Genomic DNA, 26,417 nt, shown 5'->3' on the forward strand with positions numbered 1-26,417 from the left:
ATCGGGGCTCGAGGGACAGAGGAGGAAAGAAAGACATTTGTCCACACATTTGCTCTGCTTCAAAGATGCTGGTCCGTGGCAGAATGTGAAATTCAGATTTTTCAATATTTCCTTACCAATGCAAGGTTACAGCTGATTCCCATGTGCTCTGTTAAGCTCTGGCTTCATGAGAGCTTGTCAAGCTTAGGGAAGAGGACCGTGAAAAGTCTAATTACAAAGGCCTCTCCTCCTACCGCAGGACAGAGCCCTGAGTATGAATCAATGACTCACTGCCATGGAGAAGCCCAAAGCCAAGGTGATTAGGAAGATGCCTTGCAGGTTTAGAGCACCCCTAAACAAGCATGACATGATTGCTGGGAAAACCGTTCCTAGAATGACACATTCACGACCATACCTTCTTGCCTTCTTTGGACTGTCCAGGTCCCTCATCTGGAGTAGTCTGCCCTTGACTGCTCACATCGTCCTTGGCATCTCCTGGCTGAGCTGCCCTCCCCAAGCAAGAGAGCGGGATGAGCAAATGGGGGTGGTTCCAAGGGAGAGGACAATCAAAAGATTAATAATACACCGGGGACCCCTCTAAAAGCACTGATCACCACGACCCAATTTCATCCTCTTGACTTACAATATGATACCTGCTACGGTGCCCTCCAGAGGACAGGGAAACCTGCCAGGTTTGGGGAGACAGGAATGGATGGTTCTACTCAATCATTTCTGAGCTGGAATAAGATCTTTTCTTCCATTATTCAGACATTAAATGGAGTCCGTTTCCAGTGCTACTCATGGTCCTTCTCTATGCTCACTGGAATTTTTACTCACAAGAGAGCCCATAATCACACTTTTTAATTCAGCTCCCCTAACCCTCTAACCAAATCAGTCCCAACTTATAAAGGGATGACTTTCTTATCCCACTGTGTACTTTCCTATACCCCATAATCCCTATGTGGAGGTATGTGTGTGTTAAGACGGCATTCAGATCCTTTAGAAAAAAATAATAATAATCGGTTCCCCATTTGAGCTGAAAATGCAAATGAAACACATTTTGCAGGGTGCCTGGGGGGATCAGTCAGTTAGGCATCTGACTCTTGATCTCAGCTCAGGACTTGATCTCAGGATTGAGAGTTCAAGCCTCACACTGGGCTCCACGATGGGCAAGGAACTGACTTAAAAAAAAAAAAAAAAAAGGCGGGGTGCCTGGGTGGGTCAGTCATTAAGCGTCCGCCTTCAGTTCAGGTCATGATCCCAGGGTCCTGGGATCCAGCCCCACATCCTGCTTGGCAGGAAACCTGCTTCTCCCTCTCTCACTGTCTCTCTCACTCTGTCAATTAAATAAATAAATAAAATCTTTAAATTAAAAAAAAAACACTTTCTTTTCAAATAAGAATATATTATTTAGTTGTTACCTATATACATAAATTATAAAGTTTATTTACAGACTTTATGAATTAGCCAACTTTGGTTTGGCAAAACTGAGTAAGAAGTATTTAAAAATACCCACATACTTTAGTGCTGTCTTGGAGTTTCTATATAATGCAGTAATGGATGCCCACGTACTTCTCTTTGCAAAAATGTAAGTTCATAAATGAGTTCAGAGACTCAGTCAGCCTTATTCACCACTGTATCCTTATTACCTCTACCAGTGGCCTGTCATTGATAGATCCTCCATCATAGTAATCCACTGAATGAATGAGAAAATACATGAACGAATGAATGAGGCAATGAAGTAGACAATCCATTATTTTCTACACTTTCTGGTGTGTGAAACTACATTTTTATGTGGTAGGGACTAAAGCATGCTAGAAACTACCAAATGTTAACTTGTATTTTATCCCTAACCAATAAAGGTCCGATAATCTTTAAAAATGAATGCTTTAATTTGGAAGCATCAGGACGAGAATCTGAGAAGCAACCACACAGGTAGGTCAAGGTAAGGTACCATCCCTGAGTGACCATACAGGACGCAATAGATGAAAATGGCCACTAGAGGGAGCGACATGACCTTTCAAAGAGCAGCATTAGGAAAAACCCATCCAGTATGGTGGTTCTGCTCTCAGCACTTCCCACCATAGCTCACCGCCATAAAATTGCACTATATAATGTCCAACTCACCAGAACAAGCTGAGATAAAGTTAGAGTTGCAGTTTGCTAGGATTCAGACTTTTAGAAAAATGACCCCACCCCCCAGCTCAAATATTTCACATCCTTTTGTGTACACTCTAGCATTAAAAATTAAACATAAATAGAGGAAAACTATTTCCCCTGTGGATGACAATTGAATCTATTAAAAAATGCACCTGGAAAGAAGGCAAAACTATAACCTAAAGAATGAAAAAATTTATTTTTAAAGCTGTGTGCAATTACTTCCTGTCTCCAGCCACATTTTTGTAAAGGAACTTTGAACTGCTGGAGCATTCAATTTCATCTCCTCCAGTAAAGAAACTTAAGGCATGTGCAAGCTGAGAAGTCATACCAGATAGAATTATGATCCTATTGGTCAAGTTTCAAAGGCTTCATATGTAACTGAGTGTCGGAAGAAAAACATTTCCCACAAACGCCTTCTCTCAAAAGTTCTGAAAACCCTGTAAATATTTTCGGGGCCATTAAAAGCCACAGATGTTATCAACAGGCAAGATCCATGCAAACTTTAAAAGACCTAGTCCATAAAGGTCGTTGCTTCAAAAATAGATTTTGAAACATTTGAAAGGAGCACAAGTTAACTTCCCTTTGGAACCATGTAAAATGTCCATGCCTTACTTAGAAGGTAAAAAGCAATTGGCTCCACTGGGCTTTTTGCTTACAGTTCTATCTCTACACCACATGAAATTGTAGGAAACCTCCAAAATAACAGCCAGAAATAAAGGAAGATAGAACTTGAAAAACAGAACAATTTAAGAAAGCAACTCTGAGAATCACTGATTAAAAACTAAAATTAAATTAAATGGCTCTGTGAGATTTCCAAGGCAAGAGAAGATTCCAGAACCTGCATTGTTTGGTGACCTGTGGGAAAACCTAATGGGCTAACACTCACAGAGTTCCATGAAGGCAGACAGACTAGAAACTGAGAAACTGCAGAGCATCTGGGCTAGTCTGTGATTGCATATGCAGCCCCCACTCACCAACCCGGAAAAAAACCTGAAATGTCAGTGCTGACAAAATTGTTACAAGATGAAGCTGGCTGGCTGAAAACCTTCCTGAGTGAATTAAAATCCTGACTGCTGGCCCTGGGGGAGACAGAAGTTGTGGGTGAAACTGGGAACTAGCCATGATTTATACAGCCAATGAAAAGATTGTAATTTTGAATTTTATAAAAATTATAGTTTTAAGTAATCTAATTATATCCTAATTATAATGATGACCCTTCTTCCTTCAAAGGACTCAAAGCATGCTTCTGGAACATTCTCTGTGAAAGTTCCCTCATTTGCTGTTTTAAAGAGAGAGTTGGCAAATCTCACAGTGAGTTAAAGTGACAAGTCTGGCATCTGACTTCCAGCTCAGTTTCCTGTGACCAGACCACACCAACTCTCAGCTCTGGAAATAACCCCCAGAGGAATTCTCTTCGGAGGAAAGCAATCTCCCCAATTATGAGAAAACGCCCTCCCCCTGCCTAGCTCCCTCTGGCCTGTGCAATTTCCACATTATTTCCACATTCTGATATGCAAACTTTTTTTTTTTTTTCATTCCCAGCCAAGGAACTGCAACGTCCAAGACACAAAGGCCTCGTCCACGTGGGAGCTGCAGGCTCATTTGTGAAGCTCCTCAATAAACCCGCTCAGCTGTTCAGCTTAGTGCATGGGGATCCGGGCCAGCTCCTCCTTCATTTCTAGCTATGGATGCCACAGGGCAAGTCACTTAACCGCCTCATTAGGATCACAGTCACAGTCCTGCCATGGCCTCCTTCCCAGGTGCCTGGTCACCCCATTAATATCTGTAAAGATCCATTAAGCCTTCTAGCTGAAAGGCACCACAAAAGCAAAACCTATCACTGTTATCATCAATAAACTCCAAGGCACTCTTCCCTGTCACCACCTAAGGTAAATCAGTTACCCACTGCCCCCTAATGAGTTACCTGCAGCCTGGTATATGGCATTTGATACTGACAAGAGCTTTCTTTCCCAGGAGGGAAGAAAAGCCAGTGCTTTCACTTTGGCCAGTGAACTTAAACTGTGAGAACCTCCAGCAACTCCCACCCATACGTTGCACCTGCAGCCTAACGCGCTCTGCCAGATCCAGCCCTGCCCCCAGGGACCCTCACCTTGAGCACTGAGCTAAGAACCACCAGCAGTGTGCAACCCATGCTCGACGTGGGAGAGGTGTTAGACGCACTGTTGAAAAGCACCTTGGAGAACCAGACACCAGTATGTCTGGTCTTCCCACCCGCTGCCTCCCTTTGCCTATTCTCATTGCTGGAAAATACCCTCCATCAAAACCCCGCCGGCAACACACCGTGGAGCTCTAACACACCAAACGGAGGGCAGTGTCTGTCTGTAACGTGGCTGCCCAAATAAACGATATCGCCACCCAGCACCCTACTATGCTGCCAGTAAGAAGGACAGGAAGAATAAGGGACTCCTTTGCAGAATGCTGTCTATGCAACACCACCACTTACATATGCATGTCATCTCCCACAAGGGGGAAGGGGAGGGGGCCTGGAAGCCTGGCTCCTCACAGCAAACCCTCGTGTGGCTTTCCAGCTGGTTGAACCTGGTGCGCACACTAATCTTCTAGGTTTCTGAGATCCTTTCTAGTCATAAACGGGGATCCCCTCCGTCCCAGGGAGCTTCTGGTTTAGCTAAATTGGGGGAGTTCTCGCACAAGGTTTAGAAGCTATCATTCATTCGGGAAAGGAAGGTGGGCCAAGGGCAAGAAGCCACCACTCTGGTCTCGATCCCTCCTCTGTTCCTGCAACCTGGACGGGCCTGACTTCATGGGTAGCATTAACCTGGGCTTCCAAGCGCACAGCGCTCACTGCGACTCACAGTCTGGAGGTCTTGACTGCTGTAGTCGAACCTTCAGCCAGATGCTGCCTCGCTGGCCCCAGGCTCCTGGGGGTTCCACCTCCCACAGGCGTCCGCGCTCCTCCGGATGGGCCAACAGGAACTTCCTGCAGACTGAGGATGCGCACGTGTGAGCCAGGAAGGCCCGCCCCCTCTGTCCTCAGGGGAAGACACTTCCGGTTCCTGTTGAGGCCCCGCCCACCTTGCTCTGGCTCTGTGCTCTGATCCCACTCTGCGCAAGCTACCGCTTTACCATCTCATCTCGTGCTCCCACTTTCACCCACCCTATCTTAGCTTGGGGCCGCCATAACAAAGGGTCGCACACTGAGTGGGGGGCTTCAACAACAGACTGGCTGTCTCCTAGTCGGGGAGGGAAGTCCCACATCCGGAGGTGGGAAGACGCTTGCAGTGGGCCTCCATGTCGCTGTGCCTTCACGTGGTCTTCCCTCTGTACCTGTGGCCCAGGCCCTGCTCATAAATATGAACCTCTTCCTACCACTCTACTGAATCAGGGCCTCACGCACATGACCTCACTTAATCACCTCTTTAATGGCCCCTCCTCCTAAAACAGTCACATGGGGAGCTAAAGCTTCAACATAAGACTTGGGGGTACCCAGTTGAGCCCATAACATCACCCCACACTGTCCTCTCCTTAGGCACTGTCCTTCCTCCGCTCGAACCTCCCCAGCTCTCCTCTCCCACAGAACCTTCCAGTGCATCCTCCACGGATGCCTTGATTCCAGAGTCACCTCAAGGCTTCTATGTACACGTTCACAGGGTGAGCACTTTCCACGGGGCAATGCCCCAAATCCTGCCAAATGGGAAGCTGCTCCTGGTCCTTCAGGTGCCCATGGGGACACCATCAGGCCCTCTCCTAATATTTCCCAGCCCAGGGCAACAGCACAGATGGAAACCTCCAGAACCTGACACTAAGTATTCAAAAAGTGTAAGCCGAGCTAGCAGAGTGCTAGATAGAATGTTCTGCTCTCCTATCTTGACAAATATAACTTCATAACAACAGGGAAAGCCAGTTTCAAATTTAGAATTTCTTGGACTCCTTGGAGTTTTGCACCAGAATGTGGCAATACCAAGAGAGATGGCCCCCAGCAGGCAGCCCACTTGCTTCTCCTCCTACCCCTGCCCCTCACACATACACCACAGGGGGCCTGTGCATACAAATGTGGACATCACGCCCACACTCCATCCACATCCCACCAATGGCTGCCCCTGGGATCTAAAGATATGCAAACTGGTGGCATGGTCCACCCTGAGATGCACATATCCAGGGATGGAGTCTACTCGGGCCCTGAGCACCACTGGTAGGAATCCTAGGGTCCTAGTACCTTGAGCTGGCTTATAAGGAGTGATCTAGCCCCAGGTAGGAATATTCTCTTGGGCCCACAGATTCCTCACACCATGGAGAGAGACAGAGCTGCCAAGGGGCTCTAAAGCATAGGGCTGTGGACAGGAGTCCCTCTTGTCCATTCAAAGGGCAGGACTGTACTCAATAAAGGCCAGTCAGTGAAAGATGTGGTCAGTGCACCTGGACCCAGTCTTGAGCATCCAGCAGCTTCTTTCTCCACATTCTACCTCCATGGTTTACCTACATGCCCAGATACAGCCAGGGGTGCTGTAAAAGACTGAGGCCCCAGCATCCTTGGCTAGGCAGCTGAAACTCCTAAGACAAGTAGCAAGCTTCAGAATAAGAGCCTTCATATCTTCTTTCTCTGCAAGGCAGAGACAGAGAAGGGAGAACAGAGATCCCCAGAACCCTGCAAGGGTCTTAGCAGCACTGTCCCTGGGGCAGCCTCCCCCCTGGAAGCTTCTATTACCCTGGGAAACCTGAGGTGGCCGCCCTGGGAGGCCAGTGTACTCAAACAAAAGTCTCAGAGGCATAGCAAAATTAGGGCTGGGGGAGGGGCCCCTGGGTGGCTCCATCAGTTAAGCAGACACCTTCAGCTCAGGTCATGATCTCAGGGTCCTGAGATCAAGTCCCACGTCTGACTCCCTGCTCAGCAAGTCCACTTCTCCCTCTCCCTCTGCCTGCCACTCCTCCTACTTGTGCTCTCTCTCTCAAATAAATAAAATCTTAATAAATAAATAAATAAGGAGAGGGACAAAAAGGACAGGTATGTGGACAGAGAACCAGCTGCCTAGGTTCTGAAACTTTCCAGCACCTCAAAGTGAGCAACACGGTACAGGAAGCCTGGAATGCTCTTTGCAGAAATTTAAGGATCTTCAGAGTTTAATTATAGACAAAGACTTTGGAAATACAAAGAAATGACTAAACCTACTTGAAATATGTTTCACCTGCTTTTCTTAGGACTTCAGAGCAACGGAAATGTCCTTATCTTTCCTGCCTTTTCTCTCTTATCTGTTGTCCCCATATGATAGTGGCACTGGAAACTCAATACTAAGGGCTCAAAATCACCTATGGTTTTGACAATAAGTGAAACAGAACCCAATGTGGGGTGTGTGGGGTGCAAAGGGACCCTGGGGAAATACCCATCAGAATCTGCTGCCCTTACTGACTTGGAATGTGATGTTTAGCATCAGAGCTTTTTTCATTTCCTCTGACAAATACACATAAAGCTTTCTCTTCCAGAATGTGGAAAGGAACTGAGACAGTTCATTTTAAGTCTCAACTTGACTGAGCCAAGAGTGCCCAGATATTTGGTCTAACATTATTCTGGGTGTGTCTGTAAAGGTGTTTTGGATGAGATCAGCATTTGAATCAGTAGACTGTGTAAAACAGATTGCTGTCCCTCCTGTGGGTGGGCCTCACCCAATCAGTTGAAGGCCTGCGTATGGAACAAAAAAGGCTGACATCCCACAAGTAAGAGGGAACTCCTCCTGTCTGTTGAGCTGAGACATCAATTTTTTTAATGTAGATTTTTATTTATTTATTTATTTATTTATTTAAGAGAGAGAGAGAACATGAGAAGGGAAAAGTTCAGAGGGAGAAGCAGACTCCCCGTGGAGCTGGGAGCCCAATGCGGGACTCGATCCTGGGACTCCGGGACCATGACCCAAGCCGAAAGCAGTGGCTTAACCAACTGAGCCACCCAGGCACCCCAAGGACATTGATCTTTTATTGCCTTTGGATTTGAACCAAAATCTTGTTGTTTGCTTTTCTTGGGTCTGGCACCTGTGGGCATTTGGACCCTTAAGGCACCATTGGCTCTCCTGAGTCTCCAGTTTGCTAACGGCTACAGATCTTGGGAGTCTCAGTCTCTACACCATGCAAGTCAATTCCTCATAATAAATCTCTTCTCTCTATATATCTACATCCTACTGGTTCTGTTTCTCTGGAGAACCCTGACCAATAGAGGGACTCAGTAGGTCAAGAATGCAAGAGCGGACTGTCTTCTGCAATAGGAGCTACAGTCACCTGGGGGCTCACGCTGCCAGAGCTTGCTTTTTGCACGCCAGCTGCCCTCCCAGCTGAAGCTCCTGGGGATCCCTGGCAGCTTCTAGTGGAAAGGACAAAGTCATGGGCTCTAAGCTTCAAGTGAAGGAGCAAAGGCCCTCTGAGCACCAGCAGCAATTAGCAGCACAGGTGCACTTCTCTGGATTCTGCCTCTCTCTGAGGTCATGCAACTTCTTTTTTATTATCTCTAAATCCAATTATTTCTCAGGCTGGGAGGGGCTCGCCCCCTGTAATGCAGCATAAAGCCTCATCTGTGCAGAAGCAATGGGAGAGTTCTAAGGAAGAAGAGAAAACCCAGACACCGAGAATGCCAAGGAACCTCCCTCCCCCACAGTCACCTAGAACACACATGCATTATCCATCACCATTACCTCAACACTTCCTCCTGATACAAGGTGGGTTTACCTTGGTACATAGCAGGAGAAATCGGCCAACTGACGCCCAGGGCTTCATCCTCTCGGAACGTCTCACAGAAGTCCTGCAGCATGGCCATGCCCAGGCCTTGACGACGGTACATCCTCCTGACAAACACGGTGTCGAAGACAGGTAGCAGGTAGCACGCACCTGTGCCATCACCACACAGGCTGCCTGTAGGGAAAGGAAGTGATATGCACTGGCCACAAACTTGCGCCAAGCCACCAGGACCCTAAGGAATGCTTGCACAGCCAGGTCATTGGTACCAGCTGGAGGAAGGGCTCACATCACTAACTAAACAACCTATGACAAAACAGCAGTTCCTCCCAAACCACCAGTGCTCCAGCTGGCCGATCAGTCCACATGTGATTGAGCACTGGGAGTACAGCCACCAGACTATTGTACTGAAATGAAAAACAAACCCAGATGAATGCACCATTCACGCACCCAAGACCCTCAGATGCTGCCCTCTCTGCACACAGGTCACGGAGACACTCGAAGTCCATGATGAGCATCTGGGTGACATCAAAGTTCCCCATGAACCCAGGGAATCCGGGCTGGGAGACCCACCCAACACATCTCTAGGGCATGGACTTGTTTTGGTAACTCTAGCAAGCAGTCATCGCGTCTTACTAAGGTGAAGTACATTTACCCTGAATAGACTAAGTTGTATTTCTCCTACATCATCAATGACCTTGCTATAGCAGAGCAGGAGAAGCAACAGCTTCCCACTTTTCCACCCTGAACTGAACTTCACTTCACTGCAACCAGCCCCAATTACCAGCACGGTTGCTGTTTCTGCAGTGGGAACTTAGAGTGACAACCAGTCACCTTTGTCATCACCCTAACCAGAAAATCAATGCTGCATGGAGCCTACTACAGCATCTTTCTCACTTCCAAACTGCACAGGTGCCTGTGCCCTAAATGCACTAGAGTCCAGGAAAAGAAGTATGTAGTATATTCAGTTCCTATCGGAAAAAGAGGCATTCGTCCCCACCAAGATTCAGAAGGTGGGTAATTTCCCAAACAAAAATGATTCCAATTCTAATTGGCCAGACTGAGTTGTAGAGACATACGCTGCTGTAGTTAAATGGCCACAGTTATCTCCCTTCCTATATCCACATCCCTTCACATGCGGTTCTGAAGCACCTGCCATCAAGAGATGGGGTCTGGCCTCACAGGGTCCAGTGCCCATCTGTTCCATCTCATATCTCTGCCACTCGCCCCAAGAACAAACCTGGACTAGCCTGTCACCATGACAGAAACATGACCTGGGCACCCCTGTGGTCTCAGCAAACATCAAGCCACCCCCAAATAGCAGAGCCACCTACTAAATGGTTTAAAACCCCATGGAAACTGTCAATCAAAAGAATGGGGAGCTGAATGGTTGGTTTTGTGGAAAAATGAATGAATAAATAAATAATCTGTGGCCAGCGATCAATACCACCTAATTCACTTAACATGGTAACAACAGAGTACTTGAATTTCACCTTCAGTGTTCTTGAAATGATAGTACAAACTTGGGCTGGAATTCTGTAACTACCAACTTTTATAGATGATGACAACAACATTCCCCAAATGATAAAGTCTTCCAAAGCTGAAAAGGTTTAAAATTAAATAAAAATACAATTCCACTCACAATAATCTTTAAAAAGAGTCAGTATTTAGGAATACAGTTAACAAAAGAAACACAAGCTGTGAATACTGAAAAACTACAAAACAATGTTGAGAGAAATTAAAGAAAATCTAAATAAATGGAGACATTCCATGTTCATGGATTGGATGGCTCAATACTGTTAAGATGGCAATTCTTCTCAAACTGGTCTGTAATTTCAATGCCAGCCCTACCAAATCCTCGCAGGTATTTTCTTTTTTTAAAAGAGAGTGAGAGAGAGGACAGAATGGGGGCAGGTGGAGGTGGGGGAGAGAACCTTAAGCAGGCTCCATGCCCAGCAAGAGCCCAACATGGGACTTGATCTCAACACCCTGAGATCATGACCTGAGCTGAAATCAAGAGTCAGACACAACCAACTGAGCCACCCAGGCACCCCACCAGCAGGCATTTTTGTGGACAATGAGAAGCGGATACTAAAATTGATATGAAATGCAAAGTCCTTATAATAAGCAACCCAGTTCTGAAAAAGAAGAGTACAACTGGAAGTTTTACACTACCCAATTTCAAGGTTTCTTATAAAATCAAGGCAGGCAAGTCAGTGGGATACTGGTGCAAGGATAGGCATGCATATCAGTGAAATAGAAATGAGTCCAGAAATAAACTTATACTTTGAACTTCAAAACAGCGCCCTTTTCAAATGAGGAAAAGACAATCTTTTCAAGAAATGGTGGTAGAGTATTGGGGAGGGCACGTATTGCATGGAGCACTGGGTGTGGTGCAAAAACAATGAATATTGTTACACTGAAAAGAAGTTTAAAATATATATTTAAAAAAAAAAGAAATGGTGGTAGGATGACTAGATATTGAAAAATCAAAAAAAAAAATTTTTTTTTAAGGGAAGAAGAAGCTGGAACAGAACAGAAAGCCCAGAATTAGACCCGCACCAATACAGTCAAATGATCTTTGACAAAGGAGCAAAGTCAGGTCAGTGGAGAAAGGACCGTCCCCATAAGTAATACTGGACAACTAGATATCCACATGAAAAAAAAATAATAATCTAGACCTTAAACCCTTCAAAAACTTTACCTTAAAATGAGTCACAGGCATAATGTAAAATGCAAAACTACAAAACTCCTAGAAAATAGCATGAGAGAATATCTAGATGACCTTGGGTTTAGCGATAATTTTTTTACATACAATACCAAAGGCATGACCCATGGAGGGAAAAAATGACAAGCTGAATTTCATTAAAATTAAAATTTGCTGCTCTGTGAAAGACCATGTCAAAAGAATGAAAAGGCAAGGCATGAACTGGGGAAAAACAGTTGAAAAAGACACATTTGTCTGATAAAGGACTGTTATCTGAAATATGCAAAGAAATTTAAAACTCAATGGTAAGAAAACAAACAACTTGATTAAAAAGGGGACCAAAAGGGGCGTCTGGGTGGCTCAGTGGGTTAAGCCTCTGCCTTCGGTTCCCATCATGATCTCAGGGTCCTGAGATCAAGGCCCACATTGGGCTCTCTGCTCAGCGGGGAGCCTTCTTCCCCTCTCTCTCTGCCTGCCTCTCTGCCTACTTGTGATCTCTCTCTCTGTCAAATAAATAAATAAAAATCTTTAAAAAAAAAAAAGCGGACCAAAGATTTTAATAGAGACCTTATCCAAGAAGCTATACATACAACAGATGAGCATATCAAAAGATGCTCCACATCATATGTCATCAGGGAAATGCCAATTAAACCAAGAAGATATCACTGCCCACCTAAAACAGTGGCCAAATTCCAGAACACCGTCAACACCAAATGCTGGTAAGGATGTGGAGCAACATTCCTTGTTGGGGGGAATGCAAAATGGTACAGCAACTCTGGATGACAGCTTGGTAGGTTTTACAAAAGTAAACATACCCATACTATATGATTCATCAATTGTGCTCCTTGATATTTATCAAAAGGAGTTGAGAACTTATGTCCACGCAAATGTTCATGGCACCTGTATTGATAATTGTTACAACCTAGAAGTAACCAAGATATCCTTCCATACCTGAACAGATGAATAAACTACAGTACACCCAGATAACAGACTATTTAGTGCCAAAAGGAAATAAGCTATCAAGCCACAAAGACATAGAGAAATGTTAAGGCATATTACTTAGTGAAAAAAGTCAATCTGAAAAGGCTACAATTGCACCAATGATAGAACATTCTGGAAAAGGCAAAACTAGGAAGGCAGTGAAAAGATCAGTGGTTGTCAAGGGGTCATGTGGAGGGAGGGACGAATGGGTTGGGCCCAGGAATTTTTAGGGCAGTGAAGCTATTCTGTATGATGCTACAAGGGTAGCTACATGTCATTATACATTTGTTAAAACCCATAGACTATACAACACAAAGAATAAACCCTCAGGTAAACTATGGGCTTTAGTTAATAATAATGTATCCTTCTAGAATGAATTGTGTCTCCCCAAAGTCCTACATTGAAGCCCAACTGCCGGTACCTTGGAATGTGACTATATTTGGAGACAGGCACTTTCAGTGGTGATGGCGTTAAAGAGAAGTCTTTTGAATAAGTTCTCATCCAATCTGATGGGTGTCTTTATGAGAAAAGGAAATTTGGACACACAGAAGAAAGACTGTATAAGGACACAGTGAGAAGCGGCCATCTACAAGTTAAGGAGAGAGACCTCGGGAGAAACCAAACCTGCCAACACCTTGATCTTGGAATTCCGGCCTCAGGAACTGTGAGAAAATTAATTTCTGTTGTTTGAGCCACTCAGTCTGTGGTATTTTGTCATGGCAGTCCCAACTGATTAATAGGTGTATCAGTTTTGGTTTACAAATAGTAATAAATGTGTCACACTAATGTAATGCATTAATAATAGAGGAAAGTGTGTATGCATGGAGGAGGATGGAGGGATGTTGGGAACTCTCTGTACTTTGTCCTCAATTTTTCTATAACCTAAAACTGCTGTAAAAAACAAAGCCTATTAATTTTTTAATGTACTAGGTGTTTTTAAAAATTAAGTTGAACACTCACCTCACATCATATATAAAAAATTAATTCAAAGATGGATCTAGGCATAAATACAAGCTAAAACTACAAAGCTTTGGGGAGAAAACATAGAGGAAAATCTTCACAACCTTGGATTAGTCACAGAGTTCTTAAATTCAATACCAGAAGCATAATCAATTGACAAATCTGACTTCATTAAAGTTAACTTCTGTACTTTGAAGTTAGACTATAAGAAAATGTTTATGAATCACATTTCTGATAAAGGACATATCCAGACTATATAAAGAACTCTTATAATATAATAAAAAGAAAACAAACAACCAATTAAAAATGGACAGATGATCTAAATAGAAACTTCTTCAAAGAAGACATACAGGGACGCCTGGGTGGCTCACTGGGTTAAAGCCTCTGCCTTCAGCTTGGGTCATGATTTCAGGGTCCTGGGATCGAGCCCCACACTGGGGTCTCTGCTCAGTGGAGAACCTGCTTTCCCCTCTCTCTCTGCCTACCTCTCTGTCTACTGATGATCTCTGTCTGTCAAATAAATTAATAAAATCTTAAAAAAAAAAGAAGACATACAAATAGTTAATCAATGAAAAGATACTCAACATCATTAGGAAAATGAAAATCAAAACCATAGTGCAAAGCTACTTTTGACCTACTAAAAAATGGCTATAGTCAAGGCAACCAGCAGTCATAAGTGTTGACAAGATATGGAGAAATTGAAACCGTCACATAGTGCTGATGGGAATTTGTAATGGTAAAGCCACTTTGTCAAATAATTTGACAGTTTCTTAAAGTTAAACATGTGTTTATCCAATGACCCACCAATTCTATTCCTAGGAAGCTAATATTTGCTACAATTTGGATGAACCTCAAAAACATTAAGAAAAACAATTCAGGCACAAAAGGCCACATACTGTATCATTCCATTTAGATGAGCTGCCCCAGAAAGGCAAATTGATAGGGACAGAGAGCAGACTGGGGTTGCCTAGAGCTGGGGTGGAAACAGATTGATAGCCAACAGGCAACTTTTTCGGGTGATGGAAATATCCAAAATCTAGATAGTGGTGATGGTTACACAACTCTAAATTTTTCAGAAATCACTTACCCTTGGCAAATTTTATGCAGTGTAAAATTATACCTCAACAAAATCGATTTTTAAAAGATTCAGTGGGGGTGCCTAGGTGGCTCAGTGGGTTAAGCCTCTGCCTTCAGCTCAGGTCATGGTCTCAGGGTCCTGGGATCAAGCTCCACATCTGGCTCTCTGCTCAGCAGGGAGCCTGCTTCTCTCTCTCTCTCTGCCTGCCTCTCTGCCTACTTGTGATCTCTGTCTGTCAAATAAATAAATAAATAAAATCGTTAAAAGATTCAATGAATTGTATTAAAATTATTGTATTGGGGTGCCTGGGTGACTCAATGGGTTAGGCATCCAACTTTGGCTTCAGCTCAGGTCATATGAGATCTTTCAGTCATGAGACTGAGCCCCATGTCCAGCCCCCCACTCATGTTCTGCTTCATGTTCTTTCTCCCTCTCTCTCCCCTTTTGCCCCTTTCTACTCACATGTTCTCTCTCTCTCTCTCTAATAAATAAATAACATCTTTAAATAAATAATAAAAATAAAATTATTATATTGAAATTACATGAAAAAGATACAATCAAGAGTGAAAGAGGGAAAACAGTATCTTTAGGGTGAAGAAACCTGTCAGACACCCCTGTGAGTGATCAGAGTGAGCATGGCTAATAGTAATGCTGGGATCATGGGCTTTCACGTGGGATGGAAGCATGTGAGGACAAGGACACTTACTTCACGTTCTGCCAAACCCATATCCCAGTCTAATCATAAGAAAATATCAGACAGACCTAAATTAAGGGACAGTCCGCAAATCTCCTGACCAGTACGCTTCAAAAGTGTCCAGGTCATGAAAGACAAGGAGAACGAAGAAATGGTCACAGATCAGGCAAGGGAACTAAAAAGATCTGAACTGCGTGCAAGGTGGTATCCTGGATCAAACCCTATAAGAGAAAAAGGACATTGCTGAAAAATTAACCAATGTTAATTTCTTAGGTTTGATCCCCGCACTGTGGTCCTGTCTTATGTTACCAGTGGGGGAGGTAGAGGAAGGGTATAACGGGAACTCTGAACTATTTTGCAGCTGTTCTGTAAATCTAAAATTATTTCAAAATAAAAAGCTGGGGAAGGGGGAGAGGCAGAAGAAACAAAAGCACTCCACCAGCCCTTTCTAACCGCTAATCATACCATCAGGTTGGTCAAATAAAATCTGTCTTCTAAAATCAGTTCCTGGGGCACCTGCGTGACTCAATGGATTAAGCATCTGCCTTTGGCTCAGGTCATCATCCCAGGGTCCTAGAATTGATCCACTGATCAATGGGGGATCCACTGATCCCCTGCTCAGTGGGGAGTCTGCTTCTCCCTCTCCCTCTATCCCACCCCCAGCTCTTGCTTTCTCTCTTTCTCTCTCTCAAAAAAAAAAAAAAAAAAAAAAAAAAAAAACTTTAAAATCAATTCCCAAAACCAAAGAATTGCCTTTTTATGAAGGATACTAATTAACTGTAATAAGAATATTATGTGATTATGAACAGGGGCAGAGATAATGAGCTGGCTGCATGCCAATGGACTCTCCACTCATAATCAGAACGTCAAGTTCAAGGAATTCATATCACATAGCATGGAATGGTTGGGAAGGACCTCAGCGATGATCTCATTCATTCTGCCCATTTTACAGACATGGCAGCTGACAGGGTCAAGAAAGTTTCAAGAACAAACAAACAAACAAAACAAAACACACAGAGAATAAAAGGCTTGGCTCTCTTCTGTCAGTAACATCTGCCCAACTGGGTCCTCTCAGCTCACAGAGAGTCTGGTGAACCCAGAGCAAACTCAGACCAGCCACGCCACCAAGGTAGCTGGGGGAGGAACTAAGCCAAGAACCAAGACCACCTGGTGCCCTTTCTTCTTTCTGGCTGCTTCATGTCCAAAATTACCTTCAGTGATTACATAGGTTGCCTCTACCTAACAACACTTAGAAGATTAAAGCATATTCCAGATGGGCACTGTTCAAAATCAGAACAAAGATGCTGTCTCTCGGGCAAATTTACATATCCAAAAAGGTCTTTTACCTGAGGACAATGGATCATGGAAAGAAAGTTCATGGGAACAGATCCATGGAGACCATAATTCATAGTAAATGGTGGGGATAAAACAAAATAAAAACAAACAAACAAAGAAAAGTCTGGTAAAGCACAAACCAGTCAGAACTGGTTAAATGAGCAGCAGGATGAGATCATTTTTTACCATAAATGCTGGTAGGAAATAAACAAGTAAAACCGAAAATTAACAAACCAAGCATCAGAATTTAAAAGACTGAAAAAGAACAGAAGAGAGATCCGAAGAAAATAAAGGGAAGGAGACAAGGATGATAGAAATTAATAAAATAGGGGCACCTGGGTGGCTCAGTGGGTTAAAGCCTCTGCCTTGGGCTCAGGTCATGGTCTCAGGGTCCTGGGATCAAGCTCCGCATCTGGCTCTCTGCTCAGAAGGGGGCCTGCTTCCCCTCTCTCTGCCTGCCTCTCTGCCTACATGTGATCTCTGTCAAATAAATAAATAAAATCTTTTTTTTTTTTAAAAACTTAATAAAATAGAAAACAAAAATATAAACATAAAGGATTTTTTTTTAATTTTAAGAGTTATTAAAGGAAGATTGAATATATCATACATAAAGCACATTGGGAATTAAAATAAAGATATCACTATAGACATGGCAGAAATTTCAAAGGTAAGAGAATATAATAAATATCTCTACACCAATAAACTGGAAAAAAAGATGAAAAGGACAAATTCCTAGGACAATACAAACCACCAAAACTGACTTATAAAAAAAAACAGACCAACCTGTCCTATGAGCATCAAAACATGAACTCAGTAGTTTAAACTTCTCCCACACTGAACACATCAGGCCAGGTGGGTCTAAGTTCTACGAACCTTCCAAGGAAAGCCTTCCAGAGAACAGAAAAAGGGAGAATATTCTCCAACTTAGTCTCTGAGTCTCACCTTTTAAGGAAAAAGAAAAAGAAATAGCCAAGGAGGGGCACCTGGGTGGCTCAGTGGGTTAAGGCCTCTGCCTTCGGCTCAGGTCATGATCCCAGGGTCCTGGGATCGAGCCCCGAGTCGGGCTCTCTGCTCAGCGGGGAGCCTGCTTCCCCCTCTCTCTCTGCCTGCCTCTGCCTACTTGTGATCTGTCTGTCAAATAAATAAAATCTTAAAAAAAAAAAAAAGAAAAGAAACAGCCAAGGATCAGAAAAATAGGTAAATAACAGTAATTCATAAGCATAAGACAAAAAACTTACACCCATATTAACAAACTGCATTCAACGGGGTGTACAAAGTTAACTTAGATCACGGTAAGGGGCTGGTTTTCTGCTCACCACTCTGGCTATTCTGGGGGAGATGCAGAACCAGTAAGGGGCATGAGCTAAGACTACACATAATGAAGGCTTTGCCTTCAACAGCCTGGGAGGACCTGAAGAAGGAACTTCTGAAAGAAGGAAACAAAACTTACCGAAGAGTAGGCAGACAACATGGTACCAACAGGCTGTCCATTAAAAATAGGCACCCCAACAAAACACAGAAAAAGACAAGGAGGGTTACTTCACGAAGACATTGAGTGAATTCTTGGAATACCTAAGACAGCATTCACAGATGGTGCACCACGGGGGAAATGATAGCAACAGGCAGCCAGAAAGTAAGGGAAGAAATGAAATCGGCTTCAAAGAGAGAGATTTGCTGGGAGGAAGATAAAACAGGCAGGGGGCGAGACGATGGTCACAGTGTATTCCCCCCATTGGCTGCTTTTGAGAACTAAGACCTGGGCACCGGGGAAGTTTATCGTGGGAGGCCCCAAGGCACAAAACAGCCAAGCGCCTGGCCAAACGCAGCCCGGCTCTTGGTGCGTTTCCTTTTGCAAAGTAGCATTTGTGTGGGCTGGGAAGCACCTGTCCAGGTTTGTCCAGCTGATCCCAAAGACAGTTTGCTGTCCGTGGCTGCTTAGAAACTTGGCCTTGCGAAGCATTTTAAGCATAACCACTCTAAAAATCCAAATTCAGGCCACAGTTGCTAGTCCAAGAGATTCAGTGCAGACCACAAAGATATTTGGGATACTCCTAACCCATGGACATAGAAATAGCTAAAATCGTTAACTTTCACTAGCCATTAGCACTATCCTTTTGTTACAATCATACTAGATGTGGGTGGTGAACCCACTGCACAAGGTCAGAGTCAGACATCCCTCGGAACCGGGGTCAGAGCCAGACTTCCTGGGTACCCACTGCACAAGGTCAGAGCCAGACTGCCTTGAAACCTGGGGCAGTTGAGCATGTACTGACGATTCTAGTGAATGACCTGGATGTTTCTGAATTCTTCCCACCAAGGAGCATTGCTAACACCTATCTGCATAAAATCTTTTTTTTTTTTTCTTTTTGAGTATGAGACATTTAAGTTGTATTTGCTGGACTAGGCACTGGCAAACTTTTTCTGTAAATTCCAAACAGAAAATACTTTTAGGCTTTAGGGGAAACCGTTCATCTCTGCAGTTGTGCAAAATCAGCTGTGGACATTATGAACGGGCACGGCTATGTTCCAATCGATTTCTATTTACAAAAACAGGCGATGAGCAGAATTTGGCCATCAGGCCATAGTTGCTAATGCCTGCTCCAGAAAAAACATCACTTTTACAGGTAGGACTAAGTGTTTATAATATCTATTTGTAATAATCATCTTTTCTCAAGAGCAACTGAAAACAATGCATTAATGTCAACCACTCCAAAACAAGATACATTTATTTTTAATTTTTTCCTAAAATTTTATTTATTTATTTGACACAGAGAGAGAGACAGCAAGAGCAGGAACACAAGCAGGGGGAGTGGGAGAGGGAGAAGCAGGGTTCTCGACGAACAGGGAGCCCAATGTGGGGCTCCATCCCAGGACCCGAGGAACATGACCTGAGCCAAAGGCAAACACTTAATGATTAAGCCACCCAGGCGCCCCAAAACAAGATACATTTAGAGATAAGAATTATATCATTTTTTTTCTTCTAACATTTCTTTGTATGTATTCTACTATTATAAGAGGAATTTATTTATTTATAAGATGCCATGAAATTCTCTCTTAAATATTGGGGGAAGAAAGTTTATCTGCTTAAAGAAATAACTTTGGCCAAGTTGACTTTATCTCAGATTTTAGATGAAAATCTGTATCAATAAGTCACCTCCTTTTCAGATTACAAGAGAAAGAACTGTCCCAGTTCAACTCTGTGCTAGAGGACCCTGGATGAAATCCAGTCCATGTGGCATAGAACAAAGGAAAATTATAAAACCCCAAAAAACTACCAGTTCCTCCTTTTTTTTCTTTTTTTTTTTAAGATTTTATTTATTTATTTGAGAGAGAGAGAAAAAACAAGAGCAAGGGGAAGGGCAGAGGGAGAGTCAGGCTCCCCGCTGAACAGAGAGCCCAATGCGGGACTCAGTCCCACGACTCTGGGATCATGACTTGAGCAGAAGGCAGACGCTTCGCAGACTGAGTCAGCAGGTGCCCCTAGCAGTTCCTCTTCTAAGTATACACTCTCAAGTGGTGTTGCCCAAATGTTTTCTCATTATCACCAACCTAAGGAGCCATTTCTTCCTAATAGCGCACCCCCGCCCCCGACTAGATACTAAGGAATAAGGCTTTGTTGGACAGGGCTGAGGTTTGGAGGGCCACAGACCATTGTATTATCCATGATTCCTTTGCTCCCCAAAGGTTTGACTGTTGAGGGCAATGCCACCCCACTGAGAATGCATGCCTTGGGTGAGTGGGTCTCCAACTTCAGAGTTCTTGGGAGTCACCTGGAGGGCTTGCTAAGACAGATCACAGGGGTCCAATCCACCGCCAGGATTTCAGAGGCAGCAGGTCTTGGATGGAGCCTGAGAACTCCTTTAGCCCATAATATGTGAGCAGCACGAACTGCCAGCTGAGCACTCCATCCGTTATACACCAGCCACTGTGCAAGCAAGGAAGGGCTGCCTGGTGGTGGTGACCACAAGTATTCCAGGCCAGACTGAGATTACTTTATGAACAGGATTCTTCCATGGATTATTATGGGCTGTCTATCCAGCCCACAGTCCTTTAAAATTGCCCCTACCACAGCCAAGAACGAAGGCTAGGTGGCCATACCTGGACCACGAAAGCCAGCCCCCCACCCCCAATCCACAGTCAGTTGAGCTAAAGGTGAACCCATGATGCAGAAGAAAACCAATCCACGGGCCAGCTAGACCAATCCGATTCTTTCAAGAGACTTAAAATGATGTGAAAAAGAGATCACAAATGATCTTGGCCCTTTAAGGTAGGTACAAGGAGAGGCCAGGGGGCATGACGGCAAATGAAAGTCAAGGTTACAAGGAAGCAGGAGATAAAAGTGGGTAATGTTAGCAGCTTTGCAAGGCTGAGAATGTAACAGCTGCTGGTGCACATTCCAGCAGAAGAAGCCAGGCTGCATCCCGTGCATCCCCCCCGCCCCCACACCCTCCAATGCCCCATCTCCACGGGGACCTCCATTCCTCGTCAACAGCAACCACTTTCTCATCAGGCAGCACTCCCCACTCACAAGAGCACACTCCCCACTCATGCCACCTTTGCTACTGATGTTTCTGCATAAGTCCAGAAGATGGCCTGAGGCAGGCCTTCCTGATGAGACAGCCCAGCAGGAGGGACCTGTGGCATTGGGCTTCTGGGGGAGGGGAGAGCAGAAAACCCTCCCCACCCCCCACTACAAAGAGCAGGGCAGCCAAGGCCACTTCAAAACCTCACTGCTGTCCCGAAGGTCACGTGCTTGTCTGGATGGCAAGTCACCTAATTTAATACTTTTCAGTGCCACTCCTGTTTTTATGATTCGCATTAGTGTTGGAGCTTTCAGGCAGCTGAAACGGAAAGCTGTTCTTTTTAGATTTTTATACAAAAGCAACACACGTCTTAGCTCTGCCTCAAATTGGCCAAACTCGCCACTTACCAGTCCAGTATTTTCTTCCCTTGAAAGCTAACAGTCAGTGGACTAGTGCTCTGAGAACAAAAGGTCAAGTAAAACCTCATTAGTTTTGATTATCTAGGGAGAATTTCAACATAAAATAGTGAACTGGCTGAAGTGTCAATATTACTGAACAGTCAAATGAAGGCAGAAATTCAAACCAGCCTATTAAGAATATGTCCCCAAAGAGAGGTCTACCTGAAAAGATCTCATTCAGTCCACACAAAAGCACCCACTTGTTGTAAACTGAATGTGCCCGTCAGCAATAAAGAGGCACAAACTACTGATCTACACATTGACTTGGATGAATAAAGGCATTATACTGAGTGAAAAGAGTCAGTCTCTTGGGGCGCCTGGGTGGCTCAGTTGTTTGAGCGGCCGAGTCTCAATTTCGGCGCATGTCATGATCTTGGAGTCCTGGGATCGAGCCCCGATCAGGCTCCACACTCAGCATGGAATCGCTTGAGAGTCTTTCTCTGTCCCTCTGCCCCCGCCCTCTGCTCATGCCCTCTCAATATATATAACATAAATATATAAAATCTTTAAAAAAGAAAAAAAGAAAGAAAGAAAAGAGTCAGTCTCAAAGGGTTATAAACTGTATGATTCCATTACACAACACTTTAGAAAAGACAAAACGATAGTGATGGAGAACAAATCGTTGTTTTCCAGGGCTTTCAGGTGCCAGTTAGGGGGCAAGGAATGACAAGGGATAACATGAAGGAGGTTTTGGGGGTGGTGGATTTTATTCATTATTTTAATTATGGTGATAGTTATATGAATCTATACATAGGTCAAAGTCCACAGAAGTGTAAAGCAAAAAAAAAAAAAAAAGGTCAATTTTACTGTCTGATAAGTTTTTAAAATACTTAAAAGTATGTGCCAAGGAAGTGTTTAGAAACAATGTCTACTCTTAAATAGGTGGCCCCTGACCCCTGCCATCCAATTTATGCAATGAATCTGCACATTTTCTTTTCCTCTCAGAATGAAATTATACACTGCAGCCCAGCTTAAGCTAAATTAAGATATTCTAAATCAAAAGGACCCAATCTCATGAAGAAAAATCGTAATGCTGCAAAGCTGAGAAGCATGTCATGTGCTACACCAGTATCCTCAGCATCAACACAAAAACACTACATAATGTCATGACAAACACTGAGGACAGAGCCGAGACTAAAGAAATGTTAACTGTTCTGAACTTGTGAACTACAAACTCCTCCTGTAGGCCATTAAATTATATGTATTCACCAGTGATTTTTTTTGTAAATCGTGTGTGCAAATAATAAAACATAAAATATATTTATCCACTAAATTATGTTTTGTTTAATCTACTTATATGCTGCTCTATCAACCATTTCCTTTTTTTTATTTTTAGATTTCATTTATTTATTTGACACAAAGAGAGAGCACAAGTGGGGGAAGCTTCAGGCAGAGGGAGAGGGAGAAACAGGCCTCCCACCAAGCAGGGAGCCCCATGTGGGACTCAACCCCAAGATCCCAGGATCATGACCCAAGCTGAAGGCAGACATCTAACAACTGAGCCACCCATGTGCCCTGCTATATCAACCATTTCTTAATTCATCAACATAAATCTCTTTCTCTGATTATAGAAAAAGATGAGAAGGAAAGGAATAAAATTCCCTGATCCATACCTAATAGGATCCCTATCAGAAAATGGTGGTGGAAGGAAATGTTTGTTTTTGGTTCCTGCTGTTTTGGGGTTCTGTACTTTCATTATGCAAATCATATTGTGCAAATCCCACATATAATAACTACTTAATAAATAAATAAAGGTGAGAAATCATTTAAAGTTACCACTGGGTAGAGGAAAATTTAATTTCAGGAATTTGCAACTAGAAATGGTGCCTCAGTGGTCCAGTTGGTTAAGCATCCAACTCTTGATCTCAGCCCAGGTCTTGATCTCATCATGAGTTGAAGCCTGGAAGTGGTCTCCATACTGGGCATGGAGCCTACAAGGAGGGAAGGAAGGAAGGGTGGGAGGGAGGGAGGGAGGAAAGGAGGAAGGGAGGAAAGAAAGAAAGAGAGAGAGAGAAAGAAAATAAAGTTGCAAGTGGACTAGGTAAAACCTATGAGTTTGCAGCTTACTGGCCATGGGGTATAATTCAACCCCCAAAGCTACAGAAAACACTCATGGGAAAAACTGAAACATTACCCATTAAATGTGTCACAGATCAGATTTACAATTAGGAAAGCAGCTGGAAATGTAAAGCAGCATGAGATCCACAGAATGAACCAAACTCAAATTCAAAGCAACTGCCACAGCTAGCCAACACATGAGTGAAGGAGCCCCCATGAAACCCAACAAGAAAAAAGTCAAAGACCAGAGAGACAATTTGAAAAATGGCACCACACAGGATCAGATGTGACAGTTTGATGCTTTTCTCAAAAATAGACCTTCCTCAACTGAGACAGTTCAAGTGGGAGAGAGTTGAAGCCAAATGGGCTTAAACAGTGAAAGTACAGAACCCCAAAACAGCAGGAACCAAAAACAAATAACAACAAAACAAAACAAGCCAACAAAAAACAAAAACAAACAAACAAAAAAAAAAAAAAAAAAGAAAAGCAAAACAAAAACACAAAGCCACACACACAAAAAAACCCTCAGGAAAAGTAATCAAATCCATATGAAAATCTTTGGTCACCAAATCTGCAGGCACACTGAAGACCTCTACAGGGCCAGCCTAAAGAAACAGCCACGGGAAGTCACACAAACAGATGTCAGCAGCTATAAATCACAAAGGTGACAAAGTCTACCCTTTGAAGCTAGGCAGGTTGAACAGCTACTAGATCAAAAATCTAAAAATCCTCAGAAAACACACACCAAAAAAAAATTGAGCTGTTACACTATACCTGCAATATCTAATTTTCGACCAAAAATTATTCAACACACACACACACACACACACACACACACACAGCCAAGAATGTGTGACCCATACTCAGGGGGAAAAAAAAAAAGTTGTCAATATAACTGATTTTAAACAGACCCAGATGTTGGACTTTGCAAAGGCCTCAAAACAACTTTATAAATATATTTGAAATATGAAAATAAAATAATTCAAAAAATTAAAGGGAAATATATGGAAAATCTCAGCAGAGAAATAGCAACTACAAAAAATAATATAAATTCTAGAGCTAAAAAGTACAATAACTAACAATTTTCAACGAGCTCAACAACAGATTGGAGATGGCAGATGAACTTGAATAGGTGCCAGTAGAAATTACCCAACAAAGAGAGAAAAACGTTTGAAGAAAAATGAATAAAACCTCCGAGACAAAACTTAAAGACATTATGAAGCACCCCAGCACACACACAACTGGAACAATGAAGGCAGTATTTTTTTTTAAGATTTTATTTATTTATTTGAGAGAGAGAGAGTGGGAGAGAATATGAGAGGGAAGAAGGTCAGAGGGAAAAGCAGACTCCCCACAGAGCTTGGAACCCAATGCAAGACTCAATCCCAGGACTCCGGGATCATGACCTGAGCCGAAACAATGGCTTAAGCAACTGAGCCACTCGGGTGCCCTGAAAGCAGCATTTTTTAAAAACTGAAGAAATAATGGCCCAAAACTTCCAAAATATGACAGAAAACATAAAGATTCAACAAGCTCACCAAAGCCCAAGAAAGATAAACAGAACTAAAATCATTTCTAGACACACTATAGTCGAACACAAAAAAAGCTAAAGTTAAAGGGAAAACTTTGAAAGCAATCAGAGAAACCTATGTGTTATGTATGAGGGAATAACAATAAATAACTGGCTAACTTCTCACCAGAAACTATGAAAGACAGAAGCCTGGAAAAACATATTCAAATCACTGAAGGGAGTGGGGGAATTATCAGTCATAATTCTATAGCCAGCTAAACTATCCTTCAAATATGACTGTAAAATAAAATATATTTCAGTAAACAAAACCTGAGATATTTGTCGCCAACAGAACCACACTACAGCAAATTCTAAAGGAAGTATTTTAGCCTAAAGGAAAAATGACACTGGATGGCAAGTGGGACCTATATTAAAATTTTTTTAAAGGTAAGTATGTGAGAAAGATTTTAGCTATATTTATTTTATTTCTTTTAAAAGATATGACTACTAAATTAAAAATTATAAATCAATACACATAGGTGTATAACATGAACAGATCTAATATGTAACAATAGCACTATGTAAATAAGGGATAAACAAAAATACACTGTTAAAAGATTTCTATATTTCACCTGAGGTAATTCAGTATTAACTGTAAGTAAATCGGGAAAAGTTTAAGATGCATACGTGATCCCCAGAGCAAAAACTAAAAATGCAACAATACAGAACTAGAAAGCAAATAGAGAAATTAAAATGAAATACTAAAAAATATCTGATTAAAATAAAAGAAGATATAAAGGAGGGAGAGAAGAACCAAAAAAACAGAAGACACAAAATAAATTGCAAATAAGAAGACCTCAGTATAATCATATCAATAATTAAATGTAAGTGGACTAACACTCCATTCAAAAGACAGACATTTTTAAGACTAGGTTTAAAATCCAAAGATCCAGGGATGCTTGTGTGGTTCAGTCAGTTAAGTGTCTGTCTTTGGCTCAGGTCCCAGTTTCCTGGGATTGAGTCCTGCATTGGGCTCCTTGTTCAGTGGGGAGCCTGATTTTCTCACTCCCTGCCACACCCCCTGCTTGTGTGCATACTCTCTCTTTCTCTCTGACAAATAAATAAATAAAATCTAAAAGTAAATAAATAAATAAATAAATAAATAAATAAATGGGATCCCATACCCAGCTGTATGCTGTCAACAAAATACATGTTTCAGATAATAAAGACATGAACAGACTAAAAGTAAAAGGCTACAAGCTACAATACAAGACTGTATTC

At 42.9% G+C, this 26,417-nt stretch overlaps 1 protein-coding gene across 1 annotated transcript in view; it reads right to left on the reverse strand.

The window, feature by feature from the left end:
• The window catches only part of LOC308345351 (protein FAM169B-like), an 87,773-nt gene that overhangs the window by 3,780 nt on the left and 57,576 nt on the right, over window positions 1-26,417 (reverse strand). Inside the window, exons 6-8 of the mRNA XM_080807413.1 lie at window positions 8,827-9,009; window positions 4,974-5,105; window positions 395-483 (exon numbers count right to left, since the gene is read on the reverse strand). Of these exons, the coding sequence (XP_080663539.1) occupies window positions 395-483; window positions 4,974-5,105; window positions 8,827-9,009 (404 nt within the window). The remainder of the gene's footprint in view (window positions 1-394; window positions 484-4,973; window positions 5,106-8,826; window positions 9,010-26,417) is intronic.

This window comes from Martes martes (genome assembly GCF_963455335.1).
Source record: "Martes martes genome assembly, chromosome: 7".
Lineage (NCBI taxonomy): Eukaryota > Metazoa > Chordata > Mammalia > Carnivora > Mustelidae > Martes > Martes martes.